The sequence below is a fragment of the Homalodisca vitripennis genome, unplaced genomic scaffold, assembly GCF_021130785.1.
Source record: "Homalodisca vitripennis isolate AUS2020 unplaced genomic scaffold, UT_GWSS_2.1 ScUCBcl_397;HRSCAF=2297, whole genome shotgun sequence".
NCBI lineage: Eukaryota > Metazoa > Arthropoda > Insecta > Hemiptera > Cicadellidae > Homalodisca > Homalodisca vitripennis.
This window is the reverse complement of record NW_025776502.1, coordinates 867-25,653: the sequence shown is the minus strand read 5'-3', so window position 1 is coordinate 25,653 and position 24,787 is coordinate 867. Positions and strand designations below refer to the sequence as shown.

The 24,787-nt window shown below is 33.7% G+C and overlaps 1 protein-coding gene and 1 pseudogene across 1 annotated transcript; one reads left to right on the top strand and one right to left on the bottom strand.

Moving 5' to 3' along the window:
- The first annotated feature begins 326 nt into the window (after window positions 1–326).
- LOC124370644 lies at window positions 327–18,499 on the top strand (annotated as a pseudogene).
- Window positions 18,500–19,214: 715 nt separating this feature from the next.
- LOC124370643 (larval serum protein 1 beta chain-like) lies at window positions 19,215–22,431 on the bottom strand. The gene is made up of 4 exons (XM_046828930.1): window positions 22,306–22,431; window positions 19,848–19,941; window positions 19,493–19,765; window positions 19,215–19,322 (listed from the first exon to the last, which is right to left on the bottom strand). The coding sequence occupies exons 1-4, from the start codon at window positions 22,429–22,431 to the stop codon at window positions 19,276–19,278; spliced, it is 540 nt and encodes a 179-aa protein (XP_046684886.1). The 3' UTR covers window positions 19,215–19,275.
- Between the last annotated feature and the right edge of the window lie 2,356 nt (window positions 22,432–24,787).

Below are 24,787 nucleotides of genomic sequence, written 5' to 3'. Positions count from 1 at the left end.
ATTTTAACATGTTTACATGACGATGTGTACCAATAGTTTGTGTACCAATGTTTACAATTGATTTAAAGTAATTAATGACATAAAATAACAACAGAAGATAAAAATTTATTGAGCCTCAATTTTGTTATGATTAGATGGCTAAATTAATATATGTTTAATTGTTAGTGTACATTTGAATATATAATACATTTAGTTCTGTAATGAATAAATAAGAAGATTTTTCGTTAGTTATTCTAACATAAGACATACATATTATTAACTTAAAGATTGGCTACATTTTATCTCAGAAATTGTAATATATAATATCATGATTTGAAAAGAGTTGATTATTTTTTTCAGGACCCGTTCCTATAAAATTAGAAACAGGAGCACCATTTTCAGCCTTAGATGGTCATGTATGTAAGAAAACACTGAGAGCTATAGAGGAGATGGGTTTTACTAACATGACTGACGTTCAGGCTAAGACGATACCACTACAAACTGCAGGGTACGACGTTGTGGCTTCTGCTAAAGCCGGTTCCTGGGAAAACTCTAGCTTTTCTCATACCTGCTGTTGAGCTCATGCACACGCTCAAATTCAAGCAGCGGAATGGTAAGTGTATGTACAAAATAAAGAGTAAAATTGTGGTATGCATTTTTAAAAAATTTCATATTACAGACTCATTTATTGTGCTAGTCAAATGATTACTCAGTCTTCAGATCTGAGAGGTGACAGTTGATTCCTTTTGAATCAATCAGCCATTATAATCCAACCAATTCCTACATGATTTATAATCCTTTGTTAACCAATTTTGAATTACTTTTGATTGCTCCAGCAGTACAAAATAGTGTAGTGTCTGAATGGTAAAGGTGCGTCACTCTATATCACCCACTGTACAATAACCTTTACAGTGAACTGGATTTGGAATTTCAAATATTCCTTATATCTATATAGCTGAAACAGAAAAACTTATATGTATTTTGTCATTTTGTATCCAGGTGCAATATTTTATTAATATAGAAATAACATATTCGAGTATAATGCTAAGTACATTTTCCAGTGTATCGGTATGATTATTGGTAGGCCAAATGTATTAGAACACCTTATGGTATATAAGCAAGTAAACAAATTATCCAAACACTGAATCATCAAAGCCTGTACTGGTAGTAACACAGCTTACAAGTATAAATAAAGTATCATTATTCTGATCTGATTGGAACTGATCTATCTTCGGATTAATGCATTTTCAACTAAACAAGAATTATATAAATATAGCAGAAAAATAACTTAGTGTTAAAATAACATTGTACTTATAAAATTAGAAGTCATATCAAGTTTTATTCCTCAAAAAATTTTAAAGTTATTTATAAATAGTTTTATCAGTAACCAGAGGAGAGGTAGGAGATTATAATTTGGAAGTTACAGTTTATTTAGTCCATAGTGATGGCTGTTATCAACCCTCTAAACTGTCTGGGTTCTTAAATTAAATAAATTTGATATAAATATTGTAGCTATGGTGGGAAGGGTTGATTCAATTTGAATGTTAAGTTGAGCTCCACACCACCTTCCTCTTAGTGTAGCATCTGGAATCTGACACTGTCACAGACTTGACTTCTGGATTTCCTAGAGTCATGTTCATCTGAAAAGATTCAGAAGAAGTTGGCGATGAAGAAGCTCAAAATGAACTCTACATGGTTTCAACATCAGAGACACCTGGACTAGAAAATATAATGTAACCTAAGTGTAGAACAGATCAACAACAACTGCAGTAGTACAACTAATTGAATACATTATTGATAAACTAGACCAGGGATGTGTTGCAACAAGTGTCATGGCTCGATTTCAGCAAGGCATTCGACTGCCTGGACCACAACCTATTAATTGGAAAGCTCAAGGCACTTGGGATAATTGGAAAAGAAGCCAGCTGGTTCAACAAGTTATCTCAGCGATAGGAAACAATTGGTTGAGTTTCAGCTACAAGGATAACAACACCCTTCTCACAGTAAAATCTGAAACCCTCCCAATGAAAAAGATGAGTGCCACAAGGATCTGTCCTTGGCCCTGTACATTATATACTCCTCACCAAATGATTTTCCAAGTTACCTTTCAGAGTTTTGTGAGACAGTGATGTTTGCTGATGACACAGCACTACTTGTTGCCACCAAAAATCGACAAGAGCTTGAAATAAACTCCTATGTGGCATACAACATGGCAAAAACAGTACTGCCTTCAAAATGATCTGGTCCTGAATGAAAGTAAAACCTATCAACTGATATACACATCACTTCCCAATGACTACCAAGGCCTTCCAGAACTAAAAACACTAAACTCGAATAAACATCTAGGCATAGTCCTTGACAACAATCTTCTCATGGACACCTCATGTGACCCAACTTTGTAAAAAACTGAACAATGGGTCTCTATGCTATACGAAGGCTAAAGCAGGTCAGTGATAACAGAACAGCCATCATAGCCTACTACTCTTTATTTGAAATCCACCTAAGATATGGTTTAGTGGCCCTGGGTGGGACAAGTGCGCTTCAAACCTCCAAAGAGTATTGGTAATTCAGAAAAGAGCCATAAGAACACTTGAAAGGACTAAGGACCGCAAGAGACATGTAGAGAAGCCTTCAAGGAGCTCAGGATCTTGACAGTCACTGCACTCTATATTCTTGAAAACAGTAATGCATGCAGTAAAAATAGGCCGAGCCAGATTAGGAGACCACCACACATACAACACAAGGCATAGGCACAACTTCACACTCGACACTCATCATCTCTGTCTATTCGAGAAGAAACCATCTTATCGAGGAGCTGCCTTCTACAACTGTCTGCCAGAAGAAATGAAGAGAATCCCTGAGAAGAATCTGAAGAGAAGACTCATAGACTGGCTGCTGGAATGAATAATATATACAGTCCAGGAGTTTTGGAGAAACTCAGCAATGAAGATGAATAATGACAAATTCTGTAACTCTTACTGTAACATACTTTTTTACCTAATTCGAAACTTAACAATTGTAATTCAAATAACACAATCGCTGTACTCAATGTATATATGTGAATAAAGATTTGATTTGATTTGATTAGAAAACTCAGTTGCTCAACCATGCTGATAGATTGTGTCTGAAACATCGTAGTGGAATGAATTTTGCACACTGATCAGACAATGAGAATACCTCTATCACCTGGATTGTTGTCTAGCATCTGAGCAGTGGAGTTGTACACTTGTCACAGTGTTATGTAAAGGACTATGTGATGAGGGTATCTTGTCAATGATAAGATAAAGGTTTCTTCGCTTGATGCAGAATCTATGCAGAATTATCTAAAAATGTATACAGTTAAATTAGAGGTTTTTAAAGTACTTTTTCTTATCTTCGGAAACTATTATATTTAAAATTTGTGTGAGTTAACCTATTATTTGTTCATGTACACAAACATTTGTTTATATACTGAAATTTAAATGTTTTTTAATGTGATTATTATTTCTCTTGGAATTGAATTTATCTGATAGTGCAATATTTCAGGAACTGGATGTATTATAATCACCCCTACCAGGGAGCTGTGTATACAAACTTATGGAGTGTTGAAGGAGTTGCTGAAGTATCACGCTTTAAACATTTGGCATGCTCATGGGAGGTGCGAACAGAGCAACAGAAGCGGACAAGCTATACTGGGGTACATCAATTAAACATTATTAGCGCTTGCTGCATGCACAATAGACCCTGCACCTCAACATTTGAGAGGTTGCAAGAAATTAAGGAATGTTTGAGATCTTAAAACTAGTTTTTTTTGTATCAGACTGCATAATTAAACAGCGGTTTTTTAATAAGAAAATTGGTCCATAAAGTGATTGTTTTATGTTGCCTTATAAAAAAGATCTAAAAAATAAGCTAGCGCACAATTCTAGTTTTTTACAGTATGTAAATTTGTGCTCTGTTTTCTGTGGCTTCTTATGTACATAGATAATTTTATAAGCCATTTTCCTTGTAGGCCATTGTTAATATTTTTTTTTAATGTATGTATCTTTCTGCATATTTTAATAAGCGTTTTTGTAAAATACATTTGTTATGTGGGATGATAATAAAATATTCTTGATAACCTCAAACTTTGGTATTGTTTGCAATAGAAGTAAAATGAAAAGAACACAGCTGTTTTTGATATGCAAAATTGAAAGTATTACTATGTTGAGTTATTGTATAATAAAAATTTAAATAAAACATTACATTTTAATTTTGTTTCTTTGTTTGAAAAAAAAAAAAACACTTATTATTCACCACATAGGACTAAAGAGTCTGTAGGTCCTTAATCATATATCAGACCTTGGCTTCGCCTCAAAAACATGATTGTACACTAGAAAACAACCACCTTTGCTACTAGTGATAAAAACGACTTATTTTTGTTATTATGTTGCCTATTGGATTCAAATATTTCATTATTTTTATTTGAATTAAACAGGGTAGTTTAAATTGACTTTTCATAATTTTTATTTGTTTTAGAAACTAAGCAAATTTAAATGTATAATGCAGTCAAATGTAAACTGTATTACACTTATTATAAAAACACATCCATGAAAAATTAAAAAAAGTATTTATGTTGATAAAAGATGACTGTCTGTTAGTTCAGGAAGATTCAATAGGACTAAGGTAGGCTCTGGATTAACCTACAGACATTTTATCTGCTTTTCCTTATTCTTAACATCTGTGATACATAACTGTAAATTTAAAAATACACTAAAGTAAGTTTCAAAACTTTAAAAAGATACCTTGAGAAGTGTTAGAGCAATTGGTTTAAGTTTTATAAATACTGTAAACTTTAAAAGTGATCAGAAAGAATAGAAAGGAATAAACAGTTGGCCAAAATAAGTTCATTTGCTATTTTTAATCTACTATGAATTTTGTATATTAGTGAAATTCTGTATCTCATTTGATCATCTGGTCAATTCAAGACAGGTAAATCGATGGTTTATTGTATAAAGGTTGATAGTAATGGATTCTGATCCAGAAGAGAATATTTGACTGTAAAAAATCCCATACACAAAATGTATGGTTTTGTGTTAGTACATAAGGATGTAAAAAAGGTTTGTGCTAGTTATTTGGTTTTTAAAACTTATTTTGGTGTTACAAACAGGATTGGAACATCATAGTCGCAACTCCTGGTCGCCTGTTGGACCATCTCCAGAACACTGAAGGCTTTATGGTCAAAAACCTGTGGAGTCTTATTTATTGATGAGGTTGATGAGATACTCAGGTCGGATTCGAGGAGGACATCAAGAAAAATCATCAGTTTACTACCTGGTATGTTGTACTAGTAAGTTACTGTAAGGTGTGGGTGTGGGTTTTTGTGGTGATTTAATCTGTTGTCATTTTAATTAATTCTGTTTATGTAATATCAAATTCATGATTAAACATCATATAGATTTATTAGCTTAGAGCTAGTTCACAAAATCAAGTGGACTTACATTAAAATGTTTGATTTGCCTTTCTGTACTTCTTTGTTTAAAGTTTGTTATAGATGATGGATCATTTCTAAGGATATATACAATTTCGGCACATTTGCCATTGTTGTATGTTACAAAGAGTATAACGCAATGTACGAGGGCTGTTTTTTTAAGTAAGGGCCGTTTTTTTTTAAATAAACAATTTTTTTTTTCAAAATACATTTATTTTCAGAATCTACATACTTTTTTTATTTTTTATCCTACATAGTTGGCCTTGTTTGTTAAGGCACTTATCATATCTTAAAACTAAGTTTTGAAATCCCTCTTCAAAGAAATTTGGTTCCGCCTGCTTCTGACAACCAGGAGTTCACGACCGTCTTTGTACTTCTTCCTCGTCATTGTAGCGCTTCCCGCCAAGATGATTTTTCAAGTACCGAAAAAGGTGGAAATCGCTCGGAGCAAGGTCGGGGCTGTACGGCGGATGATTTAAAATTTCCCAACCAAAAGATTCGATCATTTCCTGTGTCCGAGCAGCGGTGTGAGGCCTTGCATTGTTGTGGAGGAGCAGAATTCCCTTTGTCAGCATGCCACGTCTTTTGTTCTGAATGGCACGTCGGAGACTGGCCAGGGTTGCGCAGTAGGGCTTCTGAGTTAATCGTCATTCCTCGCGGCATAAAGTCCACTAGCAAAACACCGCAGCCTGTCCCAGAACACAGTACCATAACTTTGCGCCGCGACAGCGTTTGCTTGGCTTTGACTTTGACTGGAGAAGTTGTGTGCCGCCATTCCATGGACTGTTTGCTTTGATTCAGGAGTGATATGGGATACCCATGTTTCATCTCCTGTGACAATTCGACTACAACCATGTCGTCTCCTTCCTCGTCGTAGCGGGTCAAGAAAGTCAAAGAACTGCTTAATCTCTTTTTTTTTGTGATCCTCAGTGAGGAGTTTGGGTACCCATCTTGAGCACAATTTTTTAAAGTTTAGGTTTTCTGACACAATTTTGTTACAGTACTGACCTGGACACTTGAGGAAATTCCATAGAGAGGAGTGGTTATTGTGAACCATCGGTCCTCATGAATTTTTTGCGTCAACTGCAGTAAACCAAATCTCCCGTGATCACAGATGGGCGGCCTGAGCGATCTTCATCGTGGACATTTTTCGCGACCATCTTTAAATTCTCGGACCCATTTCCTTCACTCATTGCCTTGGCACCATACACCTCACAAAGCTGACGGTGAATGTCAGCAGCCGACATGTTTCTTGCAATCAAAAATCGTATCACTGACCGAAATTTCACACGCGGCCGGCGGGTGATTCGATAATCTTAAACATTTTTAAAGATCCACAGTAATGCATACAGGTTAGCTACAGAGCTGCAACTGACATGGAAGTTGTTCGCTAGGAATGCTGGGGAGGCGGGGCGCACGCTCGTTTACGGCAGGAACGCGAACTAACTACCGTGTACGGCGAGAACGGCCCTTACTTAAAAAACAGCCCTCGTATCAAGGATTGAAATCTATCCCCTTCCTTTTCTTTAGGTGTCTAAAAAACCTTCATACTTAAATACATGTGTAAAAAAACTAAATAATGCAATAATGGACTAAACTGATTTTTTCATGAGTCTTCTATCTACCCTTGCGCGAGTGACATGTTGTTTTAGTGTTCTTATTTCTTCTGTGCAGTGATAACTCTTGGGTTAATGATGAGGAGTGAGGGGGGATAGGGAGAAGGGGGGAGGAGAGGGGAGAGAGGGAGAGGGTTAATTTTTTGATATCTCAAGATAAATGAATGTATCATGCCTGGTGTCATATTTTAAACTGCATTAAGATGTGTTTAATGCAAAACACATAAATTACACAAAAAACATAAAAATAACAAACTATCGTGTTTGAGTTACACAGGTTCGTACATCAGTCATAAGATCCTACCATGCTATACATTGTCATTATGCATAATGAATTTAAAATGTTCTTTTACTAAGATGTCTAGTTTGTCCTTCAATTTAACCTTTTTGCTTTTTAATTAAAAATAATTAATCTAGGATTTCTGTTTTGTTGTGGTACAATATACGAAAATTCCAAAAAAAATCTAATAGATTGGATGTAAGAACAAACATATCTCTTGGAATGGTAATAATCGCAAATGGTTTGTGAACATATTTGGAGCATGAATACCTGAAGTAGTTTATAAAAAATATTTATAATGTAAGATCCTCCAATGCAAATCAAAAACATTTCAGACGTAAAAGTAATTATCCATAATCTGTTTTTAGTAATATGAATTATAGTTGATGAAAATATGTTAAAAGTTTCCATGAGTTTTAATGGGTAAAATCATAAAGAAAATAAGCAACCACGCTTAAAAAATAACAGTAAACAAATCACAAGGTTAGCGTGATGTATCATTTATGTGCATCCTTTTAGATGTAAAAATAGTAAAAGATACTTTTGGTATTTCCTTAGTTTTCTAGCTAGTGTTTAGGGTGTTCAACATTTTTGAAAATGTTAAGAAAATTTTTATAGACTTTTTCTTGTTTTGTAAAATAAACAAGATAAAAGTACGCCACACCACGTGTCACATAGCAGGCTTTGCTAAGGTAGCATGCAAAATTTCAAATCCTATTATATATATATATATACATATAATACATATATATTATATACACATATACATATATATACACATATATATAAACATACATATATATAATCACACAAAAAAGAAATGACATCCTGTCAGCAGACGAAAGATAAATTGTGTTAGCCTGCTGAGTGAAAGGCAAACAATGAAGCTCAGCCAAAATTCAATGGTTGGAAATAATGCCACTATAGAACTCATTCTTGTCTATGTAGAATGAAGTTTCATGCAAAATTCAAAGTGATACATAAAATCTTTCTCGAGATATCATGCCTTATGATACATTTTCGTATTTGTTCAGTAAGTAAAGCTTTATAGTAGTGTCTAAATTAAAGTTCTGGTCAAGGCTAGCGAGGAGTACTACAACTTAAGAGTGCGCTGAAGTCAGATGTTGTCACCAATATTCAACATTTTCTCCAGTCTAATAATATTTTTTCTTTATTCTGTGAATAAAAACTATTGCATGTTAAAATCTCATACGATTGTAAAACAGTTTGTTTACAAAATTTACTTATTCAGTTTATTTCTTGTTTCTATCACAGTTACCCTTAAGACCAATGTAAAAATATTTCGCTAATACTCAGCCACATCCCATGGAGTGACGCACACCATAATTGAACTCAGTGTCCCCTTATGGAGAAATGAAGCTTCATATAAAATTTTAAGTCCATAGGTCCACTCCGTTTTTCAAGTTATGTGGACAGACAGACAGACAGACATATAGAATTGAACTTTCCCCAACCTAACAAGTTATGAGCTTCGTTAAAGCTCATTAAATAAAATATTGAATCAGTGTTTTTTTACAGACAGAAAGCGGGCAGTCGGTGATGTTCAGTGCTACTGCTTCATTCAAGTGTCATGCACTGACCACTCTGATAACTGGCATGAGATTTCAGCCTCACAGTGTGGGAGCTGATGTCAAGTCGGAAAACTACGCCAGCTACTGGTGTCACCCAAGGGTACTTCAATCTTTTTCTATCAAAGCTGCAATTAGAGGTGGTTGTGCAATAATGCAGATTTTGATAATACTATATTTGGAAAGTGTGTTTATTTTAAATAATTTACTCAAGGTTATATATACCAAATTTTAAAGTCAAATATGTAGGTCACTTGCTCAAAATGTGTGTTATGTTCAAATAGTCCTCTCAAGATGATTTCACTATTGATATAGGTACTATCACTTAACCCTTTAGTTTTTGTAGAATTTGTATTAGTAAAGAATAATAATCCAGATTTTGTTTTACATACTTATCTCACATTCAATTTTTATGTATAAAATACCATATATCACACCTATTGATTAAAGTGCATTCAGAAACACGCGTTTAGCAATTAAAGTTCTATCTGTTATTACATTATTAAATGAAAACTCCATCTGTATATTAATCAATATATCATCAAATTTGCAGTAAATAAACATCATAAGTTATAAAATTTAATGAATCACTTGTAATTTCAAAAATACGTTATAATAATGCGAGTGGAAACACATGTTCCTCACATGTCTAAAACCAAAGAAAATGTCTATGGCTGTTTCATCCCTTGTACCCAAACACTTCAATCTATTAGAAATCAAATATACATCATTATATAATACAGATTTAGGTTATAATGGGTTTAATTTTAATATCATTCAGTCTCTTTTAATTAATTGCTTTTAATTTTAATTAGTTTTAAATTTAATTTAATATGTTCACTAGGTAGTTATTTTAGGATTTTGGGGATAAGACTAGGTCACATGATGCGCTCTGGATCCGCCTAGATGATTTGCCTACGAACATCCTTCAATTCAAATTTTGTCCTCCAAAATTACTGATCTGTTTATACTACTTTAAAAGATTTATGCAAGTCTTGGAACTAGATGTAATACAATGTAGTTTATGATGGGAAAGAATTAATTTCAAATGTGAATGTTGAGTTTAGCTTCAGTTCAGCTTCCTCTTAGTGTAGCATCTGGAATCTGACGCTGTTACAGACTAGACTCCTAGAATCTGGAGTCATATTCGTCTGAAGAGATCAACAACAACAAAATCGGCGACAAAAAAGCTCAAAAACGAAACTCTTTTCAACATCAGAAACATGTTTTTGAAAAAAGAACATGTTTCGACAATCAGAACGATTTGTTCAACTGATGAGATAATGAGAGTGCCTCTTTCCTAGATTATCCTCATGAAAAGAGTTTGTTTTGAGCTTTTTTTGTCGCCGACTTGTTGTTGCTGATCTCTTCAGATGAACTTGACTCCAAGATTGATGGAGTAATGAGTAAAGTCTGTGTAAGCATCAGATCTCAGACATTGGACTAACGAGGAAAGTAAACTGGAGCCAAACTAATCATTCACATAGATGTAATATATTTTACTTTAGAATAATGTTCTGTGGAAATTGACTTAAAATTTCATTTAACACATTGACTGCGGTGGACACCTCTTACTACCATTTCCGGCTCTCCTAAAGTTGGTACTTGACTCGTGTCGAAGTGAAGGTATTAAGTGATCAAACGTTCTCTGTTATTTATTTTTTTGAATGCCTAAACACCTTACATACCTGAAACTAAGTTTTATAATATTATAAACCGTGTGTGTAAACCATATTTTTATAAAAAAAATGAAAAATGTTTCAGCAGAAGGTTGGTGTTTGTTAAGTATTTTTATTATTTCATGTTAGTAGATGTACCGTATCTTCTTTTGGCATATCATTAAACTGCAAAGATATTAATTCATGGCATAATTATTGTTTCAGGATACTTGGTTGTCCCCTCGGAGAGGAGATTCCATGTGCTTCTTGCCTTCCTCAGGAAGTACAAGAAGAACAAAGTGATGGTATTTTTTTAACTCCTGCCAGGCTGTTCAGTTGTCTACCATGACCTGCTGCTCAACTATATCGATGTCAGGTGTTTTGTGTATTCCATGTGAGTAGAGTTCATTTTATTCAAACCTGATATTATTTGTTTATGATCGTTTATGGTTTTATCATGGTATATGGATTGTTTTCACTTTACATAATACACCTTAGTTGGATTAAAGTGTTTAAACTAATGAATTGCGAGCCTCATATACATAAGTATAACTCGGCAGGACGGATGAATTGAGGTATTTTCCCATTTTAAGTACCTTTTTTCTGTTGATAAAATTAAACTGTAAAAAGTATCAGCTCATAGCATATTATTTACTTATAATGTGAAGCTTTTTCTACATAAAAACATATCTAAGTACTAATATATCAAAGTTTGGATAATAAATATTGTGACAAAAGCTTAAATGAGACAACAGTATTTAGTTAATTTGGTTATTGGTACAGGAGCATTGTAAGAGGACACTACCTGGTTTTTTTAATCAATTGAGGAATTTCTCTAAAGAAAGAAATAAATACATTTTTATCTGCATTAGTTTTGGTGTAGGTGGGAATGGGACTCTATCCAAAGAGTTAAAGGGTATGAAAAGACCATTTTTGATCTTATTTTTCCTTTAGCTTAATTTTTTTGCTATATCTTTCTTACATTGGTGCACTAAAAACCAAATGTCAGATATCTACATAAATTATAAATCAGCATTGGCTAACCTACTTACAGACCAACTCAAAAGTGACTACTTTGTCTCTTAATCTAGTAGTCTGATGGTGATATAACTATTATTTATTGGTGTCTGATGAATCGGGTTATGAGTGTGTTAAATTGAGAAAAAATGATCAGACAACAAAATTATTGCATCATATTTTGATATCCTCTAATTTTGACCACCACCAAAACTGGCATGGCTCATGATTGACGTTTTTTCTATGAATCAATTTCCAGTATTTTTCTATAGAAAAGCCAAGGTTGTGTGCTTACACAATAAAAGTTAGCTCTTAGCTCCTGGACTATATCTTAATATTTTCATACATGGAGTATGACAAAAATTCATTGTAGTAATAGTTTTATTACTGTTTTTTGATTGTTTTCCACAAAAATCATTTGATAAAAAATATCTTTGCTGAGTAAATAAAAACTCCTTATGTCCTTATTATTTTAATAGCAGAAATTTCTCTTCAAAACTTTAATATTTAAATTAATATAGTATTTATTGACAATGCACTTTTTTTGGAATTAAAAAACATAAGAATTAAATGTATGGCAGTCACTTTTTTGGAGGTTGGCTTCTGTTGTTTCTCAGTTCCAATGTTATTTGTTTGAATGTAAAAAAAATGGTACACAGAAAGAACAAACATGCTTGTAAAGTTTTGCTCACTTGGATTTTGACTAAAAAGTTAAGCACTTGAAATAGGCCCTGATAATATGCAGTCAGCAGGGAATGTGTTACTGTAGATCTCATTCTGTTAAAATGCTGTATGTTATTGTGTAGAGTGACAAATCATGTTGTCTATTTTAGGGCAAAGCAAAAGCAAGAAAAGCGAACAAAAACATTCTTCCAGTTCAGCTAACGCAACTGAAGGAATCCTGCTGGCAACTACCTTGGCAGCAAGAGGAATCGATATCCCAGACGTCGGCTGGATCCTGCAGTATGACCCTCCGGATGATATCGCGGTAATACAACAAGTGTCCATTATCTAGACAACTGCTCAGTAACAGTTCATTTTTGGAACCTATTTGTGATTTTTAGTAATGATTTGAATTAATGGAGCTGAAAACCAAGGATTGTTGCTAGTTGATAATACAAATTAATTAGTTAGTTAGTTGATCTTGTTCTTCTGCTGGTTAGGAATATATCCACAAAGTGGGAAGAAACCGCGAGAGGAGTTGGTGGCACTGGTCGAGCTGTCCTCATGCTGAGGCCGGAGGAGATTAAGTATGTGCGTTATCTCAAGAAAGCTGGCATTTCTCTTCAACGAGTTGGATATCAATCCTAAGACACCAGTTGTTGACAATCAGGGACCGGTGAGTATGATTTGTTATACAGTTTTATTGGTGTGGAACAGGCAGAAATAGTTTAATCTCCACATTTCTAGTTTTGCTCTGCAGTACAACAAAATCCAGAGTTTGCACCAGTGGACTATGCAATGTTATTGTCAAAACTATTAAAAAAAGTTCTACCTAATTACATCAATATATTTTAAAAGTGTTTGCTAAGAATAACAGCACTATTTCACCTGTTTATCAGATTTTTTTCAAAATTATCTTTTTATTATAGTTTAACCAATTAAAAATATTTTAGGAGAGCCAATGGCAAAGCAGTCTGAGGCGTCGGACTTTGGATCTAAATTAAGAGATAGTGTACAGTTTCAAAACCTGTCTGTGACTGAAGCACTTTTTATAAGTATCTTGAACTGTATTGACTCTCCTTCTTAAACTGTTTGATAACCAGTGGCCCATGAGGATGGGCAGAGTGAGGTTTATAAGGGGACACCTCCTTATAAAAAAAATCTAGTTTATTCATAAAATATAGTAAGTTATAATAATTGTAAAAAATACTAATTTGTAAAAATCATTTATACACAAGACAAAGAATAACTTGTATACAAAAATTTTAAAAAAGCTGATTGACTTTGTTTTCATGAGAGATGTGTAAAAATATTAGTAGGTTGTTATAAAATTATTTTATATTAAAGTGCAGTTAAAAATAAACAGTACAACACCAAAACACTATTAATTTATTTCACTTAATAAATAAAAAATATGAGATTTGTTTACAAATTGATGTTTTTCAAACTTGTAAGTTTACTCAGCATTACTAGTAAAATTCAAAATAAATGTTTAACTTACAAAAAACTTATGTGAAATATGTATAAAAAAGTAAAGGATAGTACAAAAATGACTAACAACTGCAAGTCAACAAACAACAAGGCAATTACTCATTCAATAATAAACTGCATTTAGTCGTTAAGTACAGCTGATTTATATAGCAAGATGCAATGCCACCAATCTTACGTTCCATATAATTAGCAGAAAAACTGTAGTTTAGTTAAATGCACATCTTTATTAGAAAAGAACGGTACATTTTAAAAATTTAGTATTGCACAACATAAGTGTAAGTTTTGTTATATTTGGAAAGAATTAATTTGTAAATGTCTATTTAATTTGACACTAGCATTTTACATAGATATGTTTTTTGTCGTTATATATGGATGTTGGAATTGTCAGTCTCATTTAAATTTTGTTTAAATTTACTAATAATAATAATTTTTATTATTATTAATAGCAGTGGGGATTCACTGTTGCATTTTTCATCACAGCAGCTTGCCCTCTCTCTGTTCTCTCTGCTTGGCGAGGTGATCGTTGCTGCCCAACTGTTTGTCAAATACTTAATAATACTGCCTGGGAAGTAATACAGAATATAGTATTTGATGTATATATGCTTCTTAGTTTTTCTATTATTAGAGAAAGATGGAATGGAATGAATATTCTACTACTAGTAAGTTTTTGAACACATGAATAGTGCAATCTGAATTTATAAGGAATGTTGATGATATCAATAAATGTTTAGTGTTTTCATAGCAGGTGTTTAATAAAGTTCAACATTAGTTCCAGAAATAGTGAATCCCAGACATTCAAAATACACCATCATAATTTCATTTAAATGAATTTTTCATTATTGATCAATTTCTTGTTTATTTTCGTGACAACCAAGCAAAGAAAATGGGTGACAAGATGATGTGGATGGAGGATTGAGTAATGCAGATGATGAAACTAAGAATAGACAAACGGTTAAATATAAGCCCAAGAAGGGCTGGTTTATACCTTCCAGTTGAACGTACACTGGGTGCAGCAAAAACTGATGTGTCACTTAAATCTGTGCAACCCTATGGGAATATCCAGGAGTGGCATATCACTATCTGGAAATGTCTAGATATTGGGGTAAGAATTGATGAATTTGTCTAGTCTAATGCGGGGGATGATTGTTGGAGTTGGTGCGTCCCTAATTGCTAAAGGCAGTTGCTATCCTATACATAAGCAGTAAAAGCAGACCAGGGGTGGTAGGCAGTGCCACCCCTGCCTGCTTTTACTGGAGAGATGGTACAGAGCTGGCCTTCTCTTCTTTCAAGGAGACATGACTGACTGAGATTAATGCTCAAAATCCTTCCTCATGGATTACGACAAGAGGTGGCCCCTACCTCCAATCTTAGCCATACAGAATATCCTGCCACTTCGGAAGCAGTGCAAAGAACCTTTTAGGACTAGGTGCAATTCCTAAGCTTCTTGTCATAAGAAAAAAAAAAACACAACAACAAAACGGTTAAATACAGTGAAACAGGCACTATTATTCTCTATAAGCCACCAGATCTGCAGACTCTGCTGATAATTCGTTTGACTGCTGTAGAGTCCTTTACCCTCCTGCTATTTGACCCATGGTGAGTGTGAGGAATAGCTTCTTGCGTTTATCACTTGTTTAATGTGTTAGAATAGTTTATTTATAGTAATTGTTTGCTCTGATTGCAGATGGAGTGGCTGGATAGGTAGAAACTTTTCATCTGAGAAAGTTTGGCGCAAGAAGCATTCCAAGCTTATGTCCGAGCTTACAGATCTCACCGTCTCAAGCACGTATTTGATGCTGATAAGCTGGATTTGAAAAAAAGTTTGCCCAGTCATTCGGATTTGATCAGGCCTCCCCCTGTCGATCTGCGTATCCTTTTGTAAACCAAATTGTTATATTACCCTTGTATGATTTTTAAGTCTCATTTAAAAAATAAAACTTAATAATGTGTTGTTACAAATGTATTGAATTAGTATTATTGTATAAATAGCCAGGACTTGTACAATATGACATAGACCTAACTTAAAGTTCATACATTTACGAGATTTGAACATTTTCTGTTCTGTTATATTTTAGATTGGCTTCTTAGTATACCGACCTTGTGAAGCATACATCATTTGTCTTAAAAAGTAAAAGTAAAAGTGGTAAAAGTAAGTTTTATTAACGTTCTGCCGACATGAGATTATGAATTAATGCAAGTATTAATAATAAATAAAATTATCAGAAAAATCAGACCAATATTTTTGTAACTGCTGCTTTTATAATACTTTAAATTAAAGAAAGCTTGGTTGTTGTGGTCATTGGAGTAGTAGTAATGAATTACCTTTTTAAAATTATAATTAGACATTAGACCTTGAAACAATTGGAAAGGGTACATCTTAATGTTGTACTGATGTTTATACACTCACACAAAATGTTTCATTCTTATTCCCCCACAGCAAAATCAAGTGTCGTATATAATAAGATAGTAATAGTTTTGTTAACATATATAATAGAATATTTTTTTCTAATAACTAGCCAACAATATAAAAGTTTTAGCAATACATAGTAGAGGGTTGTGTTCAAATGAAGCATGCCTATAAAAAATAATGTAGGCAATGATTTTTGTCAGTTTCAATAATAACTAATTAATAGTTTAAACAGTAATTGTTCTCAAGGTGTTAGATTCCTTTAATCCCCTCATATGTTACTCAGAAAGAAGCAAATGCATTGTATGGATAAGTCGGTTCAAATACAGTAAACCTAGAATTTTTTTGTGTCACTGATAAGAAGTTGAGCTTGACTAATTTCTGAGATTGAAAACCAGATATTTGGGGCAGTTTTTAACAGTTATACAGTGTTGGAAATAGTTTCATACAGTATTAGTAATTAGATATTTCAGTTGAAGAGGCAGGTAATCTCACATGCATGCACCTCCACACTCAGTTGTGGTGTGTGTGTGTAAGTGTGAACCTACCTGGGCCCAGCCGCAATCCGTAATTGTTACATACTATAGTTATTGCCAGCTCAAGAACTTCGACTCAATCCTTGGGAATTCCATTCACTGATCCATTCCTAGTATAATAACAGAATAAAAATAAACTGAGCTGGCTATTGCACACAAGTGAAAGGCCACTTCATATTCTCAACAAATTGATACAAATGGAACATAATTTGAGTTACAATTGAGGTACAAGTTTATTTTAGTTGATGTAGGCCAAAAAACTGATACTGATCTACCATAATGATAATAAGGCGATGTTAATTAAAAGATACAATTATTAAGCTACAATCTATTGAAATGTATTACAGCAGATTTTGTGATAGTAAGTAAATAACCCTCAGTAACATACTGAATGTTCATCTAGAATACTCATTAAGAATTTAATATTCATATTAACTAATGAGTGTGTTTATGTAATTGATTGTACTGTAACCAAATAATTGTACCTTTTAATATTTCAATGCTTTATATTATAATGTTTATGCTAGTTTAAAATCAGTTTCAACATTGTCCACAACTATCTTAAAAATTTGTTTTATTCTCATAAAAAGCTGTAATTAACTTACGTGCAACTTATCTGTTCAAATTATAAACAGATTTTTAGTTGGTGAAATTCCCAAAAGCTGGTGAACAAAAATGGTTACGTTATGTCAACAAACAATAATGACCATCACCAAATTGTTTCACACTTTTTTATCTAACTGTTTCCTATTCTGAACTCTAAAGATGCTTCCTAGTTTATTTTATAATTACTAAAACGAGGGAAAAATAAATATAAATCATTGAAACTAAAAATGAAATTGGTAAAGCAATCACTTTTTTAACAATGACATACCATCCATACTGTATGGTGGTAACTATTTTTTTGGTTTTATAAGAATTTTCCTTAACATATATTACAGATACGGACCCGAAGCAGAACATGGTTCCATACAAGAGAAGATTTTTAAGTGATTTGCCAGAGTAGATAAGTTTAGTGTTATTTCATTTAAACAATCATAATGGTGAGTCTATGATATAATTGTTTTAAATTGTTAATATGTACATTGAATACCTATGTAATAAAAAAATATATGTATTGATTTTTTACTGTGTGCCTTTTATGAATGAATGAATCACTCCCCAATCTTTAAATCTTGTTTATCAAGGAGAATTGTGTGTGTTTCCAGTTTTAGATCAGATATTGAATCGTGGTATCAAATCAACATTCATATTGAATCAGTTCTTCCCTCCATAGCTATGTAATGTGTAGGAAGTACAGTTTTAACAGTGATGATTACAAAGAGTTTTAAGCTATTGTAGATAAATGTTCATTATAGCTTCAATGTTTGATTGTACATATTCATTTAAGAAACTCAGATAACATATTAAAGCCAAATAGAGAATACCAGCTAGTTTTCCCTTGTAAAGTACCAGTGTAGAATAGTTAATTCAAAGGTTAAAGTTAAGGAAAATAAAAAACAGTAAAAGTTCCAAGTCAGTACTTTTTATTTTTTTCGTAATACATAACTCAAAGTCAAACAAGACAGTTCAAGGTAAAGACCACAGCTAAGGTGTACAACTAAGTGCTCTAGTGTAACCCTGAACTGTCTATTGGTTTTGAGTAGAGAGTATTAAACAAAGTATGAGATGTTGTTGTTTGAGATGGTTTGAAGTGTCAGAAACTTGATTCTCTATTGTTCAACTTTGTTAATCTCATTCTGGTCCTTGTTGAAGACCTTGACGGTCTGGAAGTGGATGTTCTGGGCTTGCTGGAAGTTAACGTCACGAATTGAACGACACGGTCGATAGGGGAAGCCCTGGGGTCTGTTGTCATAGGGTCTTGTTCTCTTCCTGCTGTTCTGGCTGGCTGCCCTGGTAGGGGTGGACAGATACAGCAAGAACATACTCCTGGCCGGCCCCTAGAAGCCCTTGGGCAAAACAAAGGTTCTGGGGGAAGACAACGGGTTTCTTGCTCTGGGTCTGGAAATTGTGACATACATGTCTTAGACTGAATAGTTTTCCTTGCTGTAAATATAATATACTGCATCGCAATATACAATGCAAAAAGCCTAAAGCAAGACTTTGAAAATATTTTTATTTTGAGTTGTTATTAAAAATTAAAACCACTAAATTCTAAACAATATTATATTTGCTAATGATTTTTATTACAAATTGAGCATGTAATAGTATGATTATAAAAATAGATGTAATAAAATATTTAGCCATGTTGAACTACTTTGGAAAACTATAAATAAAGGAGAAGTATAATTGTCCAAGCAGAATGGTTGCACTGAGACTAATATTGCTGTGAGATTATAAGCTTTAATTATGAGACTTATAAACCTGCCATGTGTCTAATTAGCATAACTAATTTTACAAAACTAATAAGTTTTGAAAAAAAAGGATGTCAAAAATATACTGTAGAGGTGTTACGGTGGTTCAAATACTGCCTGTACATATTTTTGTACTATACTGACCTCATCGTAATAGTAAGGTTTGCCTTTCTTGCAGAGCTTCCTCTACACGTTTGAACATCTGACGAGTTGTAGGTTGTTGTGGAACGAACCATTTAGACTGCATAGAGTTGATAACGTAGATTGTTCTGGCCACTCTTCACTGGAAAACAGATACCACTTTTGACAATGTAGTTCAAGTTGCTCTTGTCAAACAAGAATCAAATTATATAAATATCTAGTTATGTCATAGACCCTAAGTTTCGCTAATCACCAATATTAATTACCGGTAATGCCTTCAAAATTAAAGTGAAATACAAATCAGTTACTCACATTTGGTGATAAAGCGGTCTATCTCAACAAAGTATTGCCTGGCGTACTCAAGACTGATCTGCTGGCCTTGCAAGTTATACTTGGGACCAATGAAGACTCGTACAATGGCTTCAGCTTCCTTGTCACTGTCCACTTTAGCCTCAATGTTGAATCTCTTATGGTTGAGTTGTGGTTGGCGAGCCACATACTGGTAGTTCTGTGGCTGCTCTCCTTGCCCGTAATTGATGACGTTGTACAGGTCGATTCTCAGAGTCGTCGAAGTAAAGTAACGAGCTTATCGACAGACACGGATTGGACCTTCACTCCTGGGAAGTTGAGCTGCTCCTGGTTGTATGGCTTTTGTTGGTTCTTGTACTGCTGGAAGTAGTTGACGATACGGGAGACGCATTGGTAAAAGGCACAGGGTCTCTGTTGGCGGCTTCATCGACCTCAATGGCAGCAGGTGCATTCTGCAGCAATGTTTGATAGTATGTATTTGCATACAAACTACAAATTTGACATGCGAAACACACAATGAATTTATGAAAATGAAATAGTTATGTTTGGAAGTAAATAATATAATGATTACTTGTCCTAGTCGTATCATATAATATATTATTGATACCTTACTTCATTTTTTATGAACAACTTTATCTTACTTTTAAATAACTTATTTTGAAAAAAACTAACTAGTGTTCCATAAAGAAATGATCGATTTTACATTAAATTAAGATATAATACTTTTTATATAATATCTAGCAACAAAGATAAGTTGTTATGTTTCTATACACATCCTTATTGACAATAGATTAGGATATATTAGTTCAGATAAAGTTCGTTTCATCAATTGTTATTCGTGAACTTTTAGGAACAGAAGATTCATTGTACGATTATATCCCAAATTCATGGTGAATAGTCTAAATCATGTGGGGATAAATAAAAAGTGCATCATCCAGGGAGTGATTAGCTGCATGCCAAGTGTGCATTTTAAAATAGTCTCCGATTTATTTGTGTTATTTAGTGATTGTTATATATTGGAGACACAAACTAATGAAAATATATTAATGGGAAAAGGGAAATGTTCCAACGTAAATTTGTCCATTTTCTAACATTTGAATTTTATAAACTGTCCACTGAAAGAACAAATATGGAAAAGAAAAATAGGAGTTAAAAAACTGGCAGAAACTTACATGGTAGTCGCAAATTTTAGAGGTAGTTTGACGGTTGCTGCTGATCACTGATTCCACTTTCCTGCATTGGTCGAGATTAACCCGTAGGTGCCATTGGTATGGCAGCGGTAGTATTGAATTGTTGACTGGAATCCCCATTTGTTTTTGGGACTATAGTTACCCAACACAAGCCACTCCGTTCCTCTGGGAGGTAAACTTAATGTTTGGGGTTCCAATCAACCTAAGAATTGCATTTATCGACTATTAAATCTGAGAAGAAAACTATTGGTTCATTATAATTATTGGTGTTACCTTAGTGGTTCAGCTAACTAAGCACAATTTTTATTTCTTTTTATAAATTGTTCTTCCTGAAAGTCCTAAAATGTTTAGAAACAATTTCTATTTAACCCATTCTGTTTTCGGTCGTTAGTCTATTAACATCACAACTCATGTTTTTCATTAACTAAATAGTTAAGTCTTTGCAGCTTGGTTTTCATGTCATTTAGGCGTAGCTGTTTCTGCAACATGTCAATTAAGAAAAATTTTTACACAGAGTATCGTAAAATAATTTATCTGTAAAACTTAAGGCAAACAGTGAACTCAAACAATAGTGTCATTAAAGCTTCATGTTTCTCAGTTAGGTATTCAATTCCAATCCTAATTGGATAGATCCACGATTTTTAAAAATTGAGAAAATACAAGCTGTAATTATTCCTCATCGCATTCCTGAGACTTAAATGATGAACAACATTTTACAAATAAAATTTTCTGCTCCACAGAGGTAAAACTTTTGAGGCTTTTCTTTTGAAACAATTAATCTTTACAATTTCAAGTCACTCAGTGTAAGGAGCCTTCTTGATAACAGGTATTGTTACGAGCTTGTAAGAGGCACTTTCGGTAAGTCGGAATATGTTGGATGTTATGGGAACGCTTTTTAACATATAGTTAATTCCTGTTTATTGTGGCTGACATCATTGTTATGATGTTGTAAAGAGGAAAACTTGTCTGTGCTTCAAATTGTGTCAGAGATTGTTACTTATATAGTTTACAATCTTAAAAGTGTAAAGTTTTCAAAAACTCGTTTGGAATTAAAGGTACAAAGTCTCGGAAATGATCCACTTAACAGGCCTGAGCCTGATGGGCTTGTCAACAGCGATCAGGCAATGCGCCCCGTCCAGGAATTTTCCCAGTTCCTCCAGAAAGATAAGGAGCTTGGCGGTTTGTTGATAGTGGTAATTGTGTGGGCGAGCAGGAAGACAGCTTCTCCGTTAGCAAACTGCAGTTGAGGGTTGTAGCCATACTGGGAACAAAAACAAAATATTATACAATAAATATTTCCATGGATCATTTGTATAAATATTTTATAACAATGAAATAAAATAAAAATCAGTTTACAAAATATAGGTGTAAGCACAGCTAGGTATAATCCACTCTATTGCATATGTTTAAAAAAAGGTTTAAAGTCTGAGTTTTCCACAAGACATTTAGTAGAATGAGAAGTTGGTAATAGGCACACCTTGATTGGGGGGGTTACTGCGTTGAACTGGAAGGGCTGCACACTGGGCATGGTTGTTGGTAGTCACCTCTCCAGGTTTGTTAGCGAGCCCAAAAGCTGTGCTTGCAGGAAGTAGTTAGAACGTTCTCTGCCCCATTGTTTCTGGTTACTGTTGCTTCTCCTAGATGGTACTTCTGGTTGTTGAACCAAGCGGGGTTCTCTTGATCAGCTCGCATAGGCCGAACTCGCTGGTTCAGATAGACGTCCTCGTTGTAGTAGCTGACTTTGACCCTCATCGTGGTACTGTTGTTGGTACTGCGTTAGCGTTACTGTTCTTCTGTCTTCGTTAGTGCTGGTACTGGTATGGTGTAGGTGGTACTCTTCTGGGTTGTTGTTGTTTCCGGGTTGTAATTGTAGTAGTAGGGTGTTGTTGGGACTGTACGTACGCCTGCTTCTGACCTTGCTGCCTTCAAGTTTATGGGCCTTGCTGGGACGGCACGAGTGTTTGACACTACAGGAAAGTGGAGGACTTCTCCGCTAAAGGGTGGGATTTCCATGCTCTTTAGTATCCGGGCCCTGTTCATAATAGCCCTCGATTAGGTAGAGGTACACGGACATCTTCGCATTGACATGGAGGCGCGGGCGCCAGCAGGGCAGCCTGAAACAAAACAGTAGAGCAAAGTCGAATTAGTAAGTTTAATACGGTAAAGTTTGATTGAGGGAAGTTAAAATTTTAAGTAAACAATTATTATGTAGAACTTGGAAAGAATAAATTTGGTATAACATACTAAATTACACTAAAATTATACAAACAAAAACGATTCTTGTAACTTATATATTATATAAATTACTGTTTTGTTAAGGTAATTTACTAGTGGTAATTTGGTAAGTTTTAAAAAACTAATAAGAAAATGTTTTTTCATAATAGGGACCACTATAAAATATGCCCTCCCATTTAAAATTACATACATCTGTAAAATAAAATCAAATTAAGTTCTTGAGTTAAAAAATAATTTTGGTAGCTAGTTTTAATGAATTATAAATAGCTACTTTATTTTTTGAAATACAGGTTTTGTAAGGAAAGGGCCATCTGGTCTTACCATTGCCAGTTGAAATAAATAATTTTTCATTTCATTTTATGTAATTCATCTCTCAATTATACTTTATTTTATAATTTTTTCATTTCATTTTATGTTATTCATATCTCAATTATATTTTCCTTTTCTAAATATTTGCTAAAACCTTCATGGTACTTCAATGAATGAAACCATCCTGTCTGTTTTACAGATACGCAAAAGTGAGTTTTCTCTTTAGGTATATCTAGAACACAGAAAAGTAAATTAAATGTCTCCCTTCACTGACATCATTTAAATAATGGAAATTAAACAAAGATCTTGTATTGAACCATTTTTTGTTTAACAAATTTTTTTTCCAAAATGACGAAGAAGCGCTGACAACCCAATTCCAAAAGTCCATATAACCTATTTATTTTGATACATTAAGTGTCAGACCAATGAAAAATAAAACAAAAACTTTTGGATAAAATTTTTCAGCCAGTGTTTGATTTAAATACACTTTTTTATTTTATCTTTTTTGGCGTCTTTGATATTTAAAAAAAATTCTGAGTTGTCTCATATCAGATAACAAGAACAAAAGTAAAAGAATATAAATACTTTATAAAACTCATGTCAAGTAGTGTAATAAACATCCTAAAATTAATATTAAATTTTACTTTCCATTGCTCGAAAATTAGAGAACGGTGGTAAGTTTAATTATTTTTTTCCCATTATGAATGGGCAATTATTGAATGTTTTGAAGTAAATTTTAAATATTAGGAGATTCACAATAGTACGTTTCTTTATGAAATGTTTTACCAAAAAATATATATACATACAATGAGTTACATATTTACCCTTTATATTATGAAGCATAAATGTGATTACAAGTGTTAGCTATTGTCATAGTTTATTTGTGTCTCTTGTAATTGATTTATATCTTTTGGAGAATGCTTACCTGGTGGAAGGGGGTTTTGGCATAGTCCACTTGGCAAAGTAGAAGAGGTCGAACGCAGCTTGATAGCCTAGATGTAAGTGGGATGGGATTGTAGTAGGTTGAACACTTCGCCCACGAAGCGCAGTTTTTAGCCCTGCTCGTGTGTCGTACTGGAACTGCTTCTACAGCATCTGGATTCTGTGGGACATTGATGTGGGTATTAGACATGGCTAGAGCATTGAACAGCATGGACAGATGGATGTAAATGGTTAGGACTGTAGTAGCTGAAACTGCTTCGCTCAAGCCAGGTGTAAAATGCTTTATTAATGACATTTACTATATAGAGTGGGTACCTGTGCTGCCCTGGTAAACCTGTTTAGTGACTTGGACGATGCCAAAGACAAAGGTGATTACAAGGCATGCTCATTTGTGTTAATCAGTTCTCGAATTAAATAAAATGTACTATTAATAATTTCACTAATTGATATTACATATTCTCGCTAATCAATAATCTGAATAGTAGAAAAAAAATTGTTTTAAACAAGAATCTTGATAATAAGAGGTCAAATCCAAGAATATAAATTTCAGAATAAATTATGTAATTTTTCTAATTTTACTCTAACCATAACGACATAACCACAAAAAAGCAACATAAAACTT

Coding starts and splice junctions, on each gene's coding strand:
- LOC124370643 (XM_046828930.1), bottom strand. CDS start 22,431: ATGAGGGTCAAAGTCAGCTACTACAACGAGGACGTCTATCTGAACCAG. Junction 19,766..19,847: donor ATCGTCAACTACTTCCAGCA/GTACAAGAACCA, acceptor TCTGTCGATAAG/CTCGTTACTTTACTTCGACG. Junction 19,323..19,492: donor AGACCGCTTTATCACCAAAT/GTGAGTAACTGA, acceptor TCTGTTTTCCAG/TGAAGAGTGGCCAGAACAAT.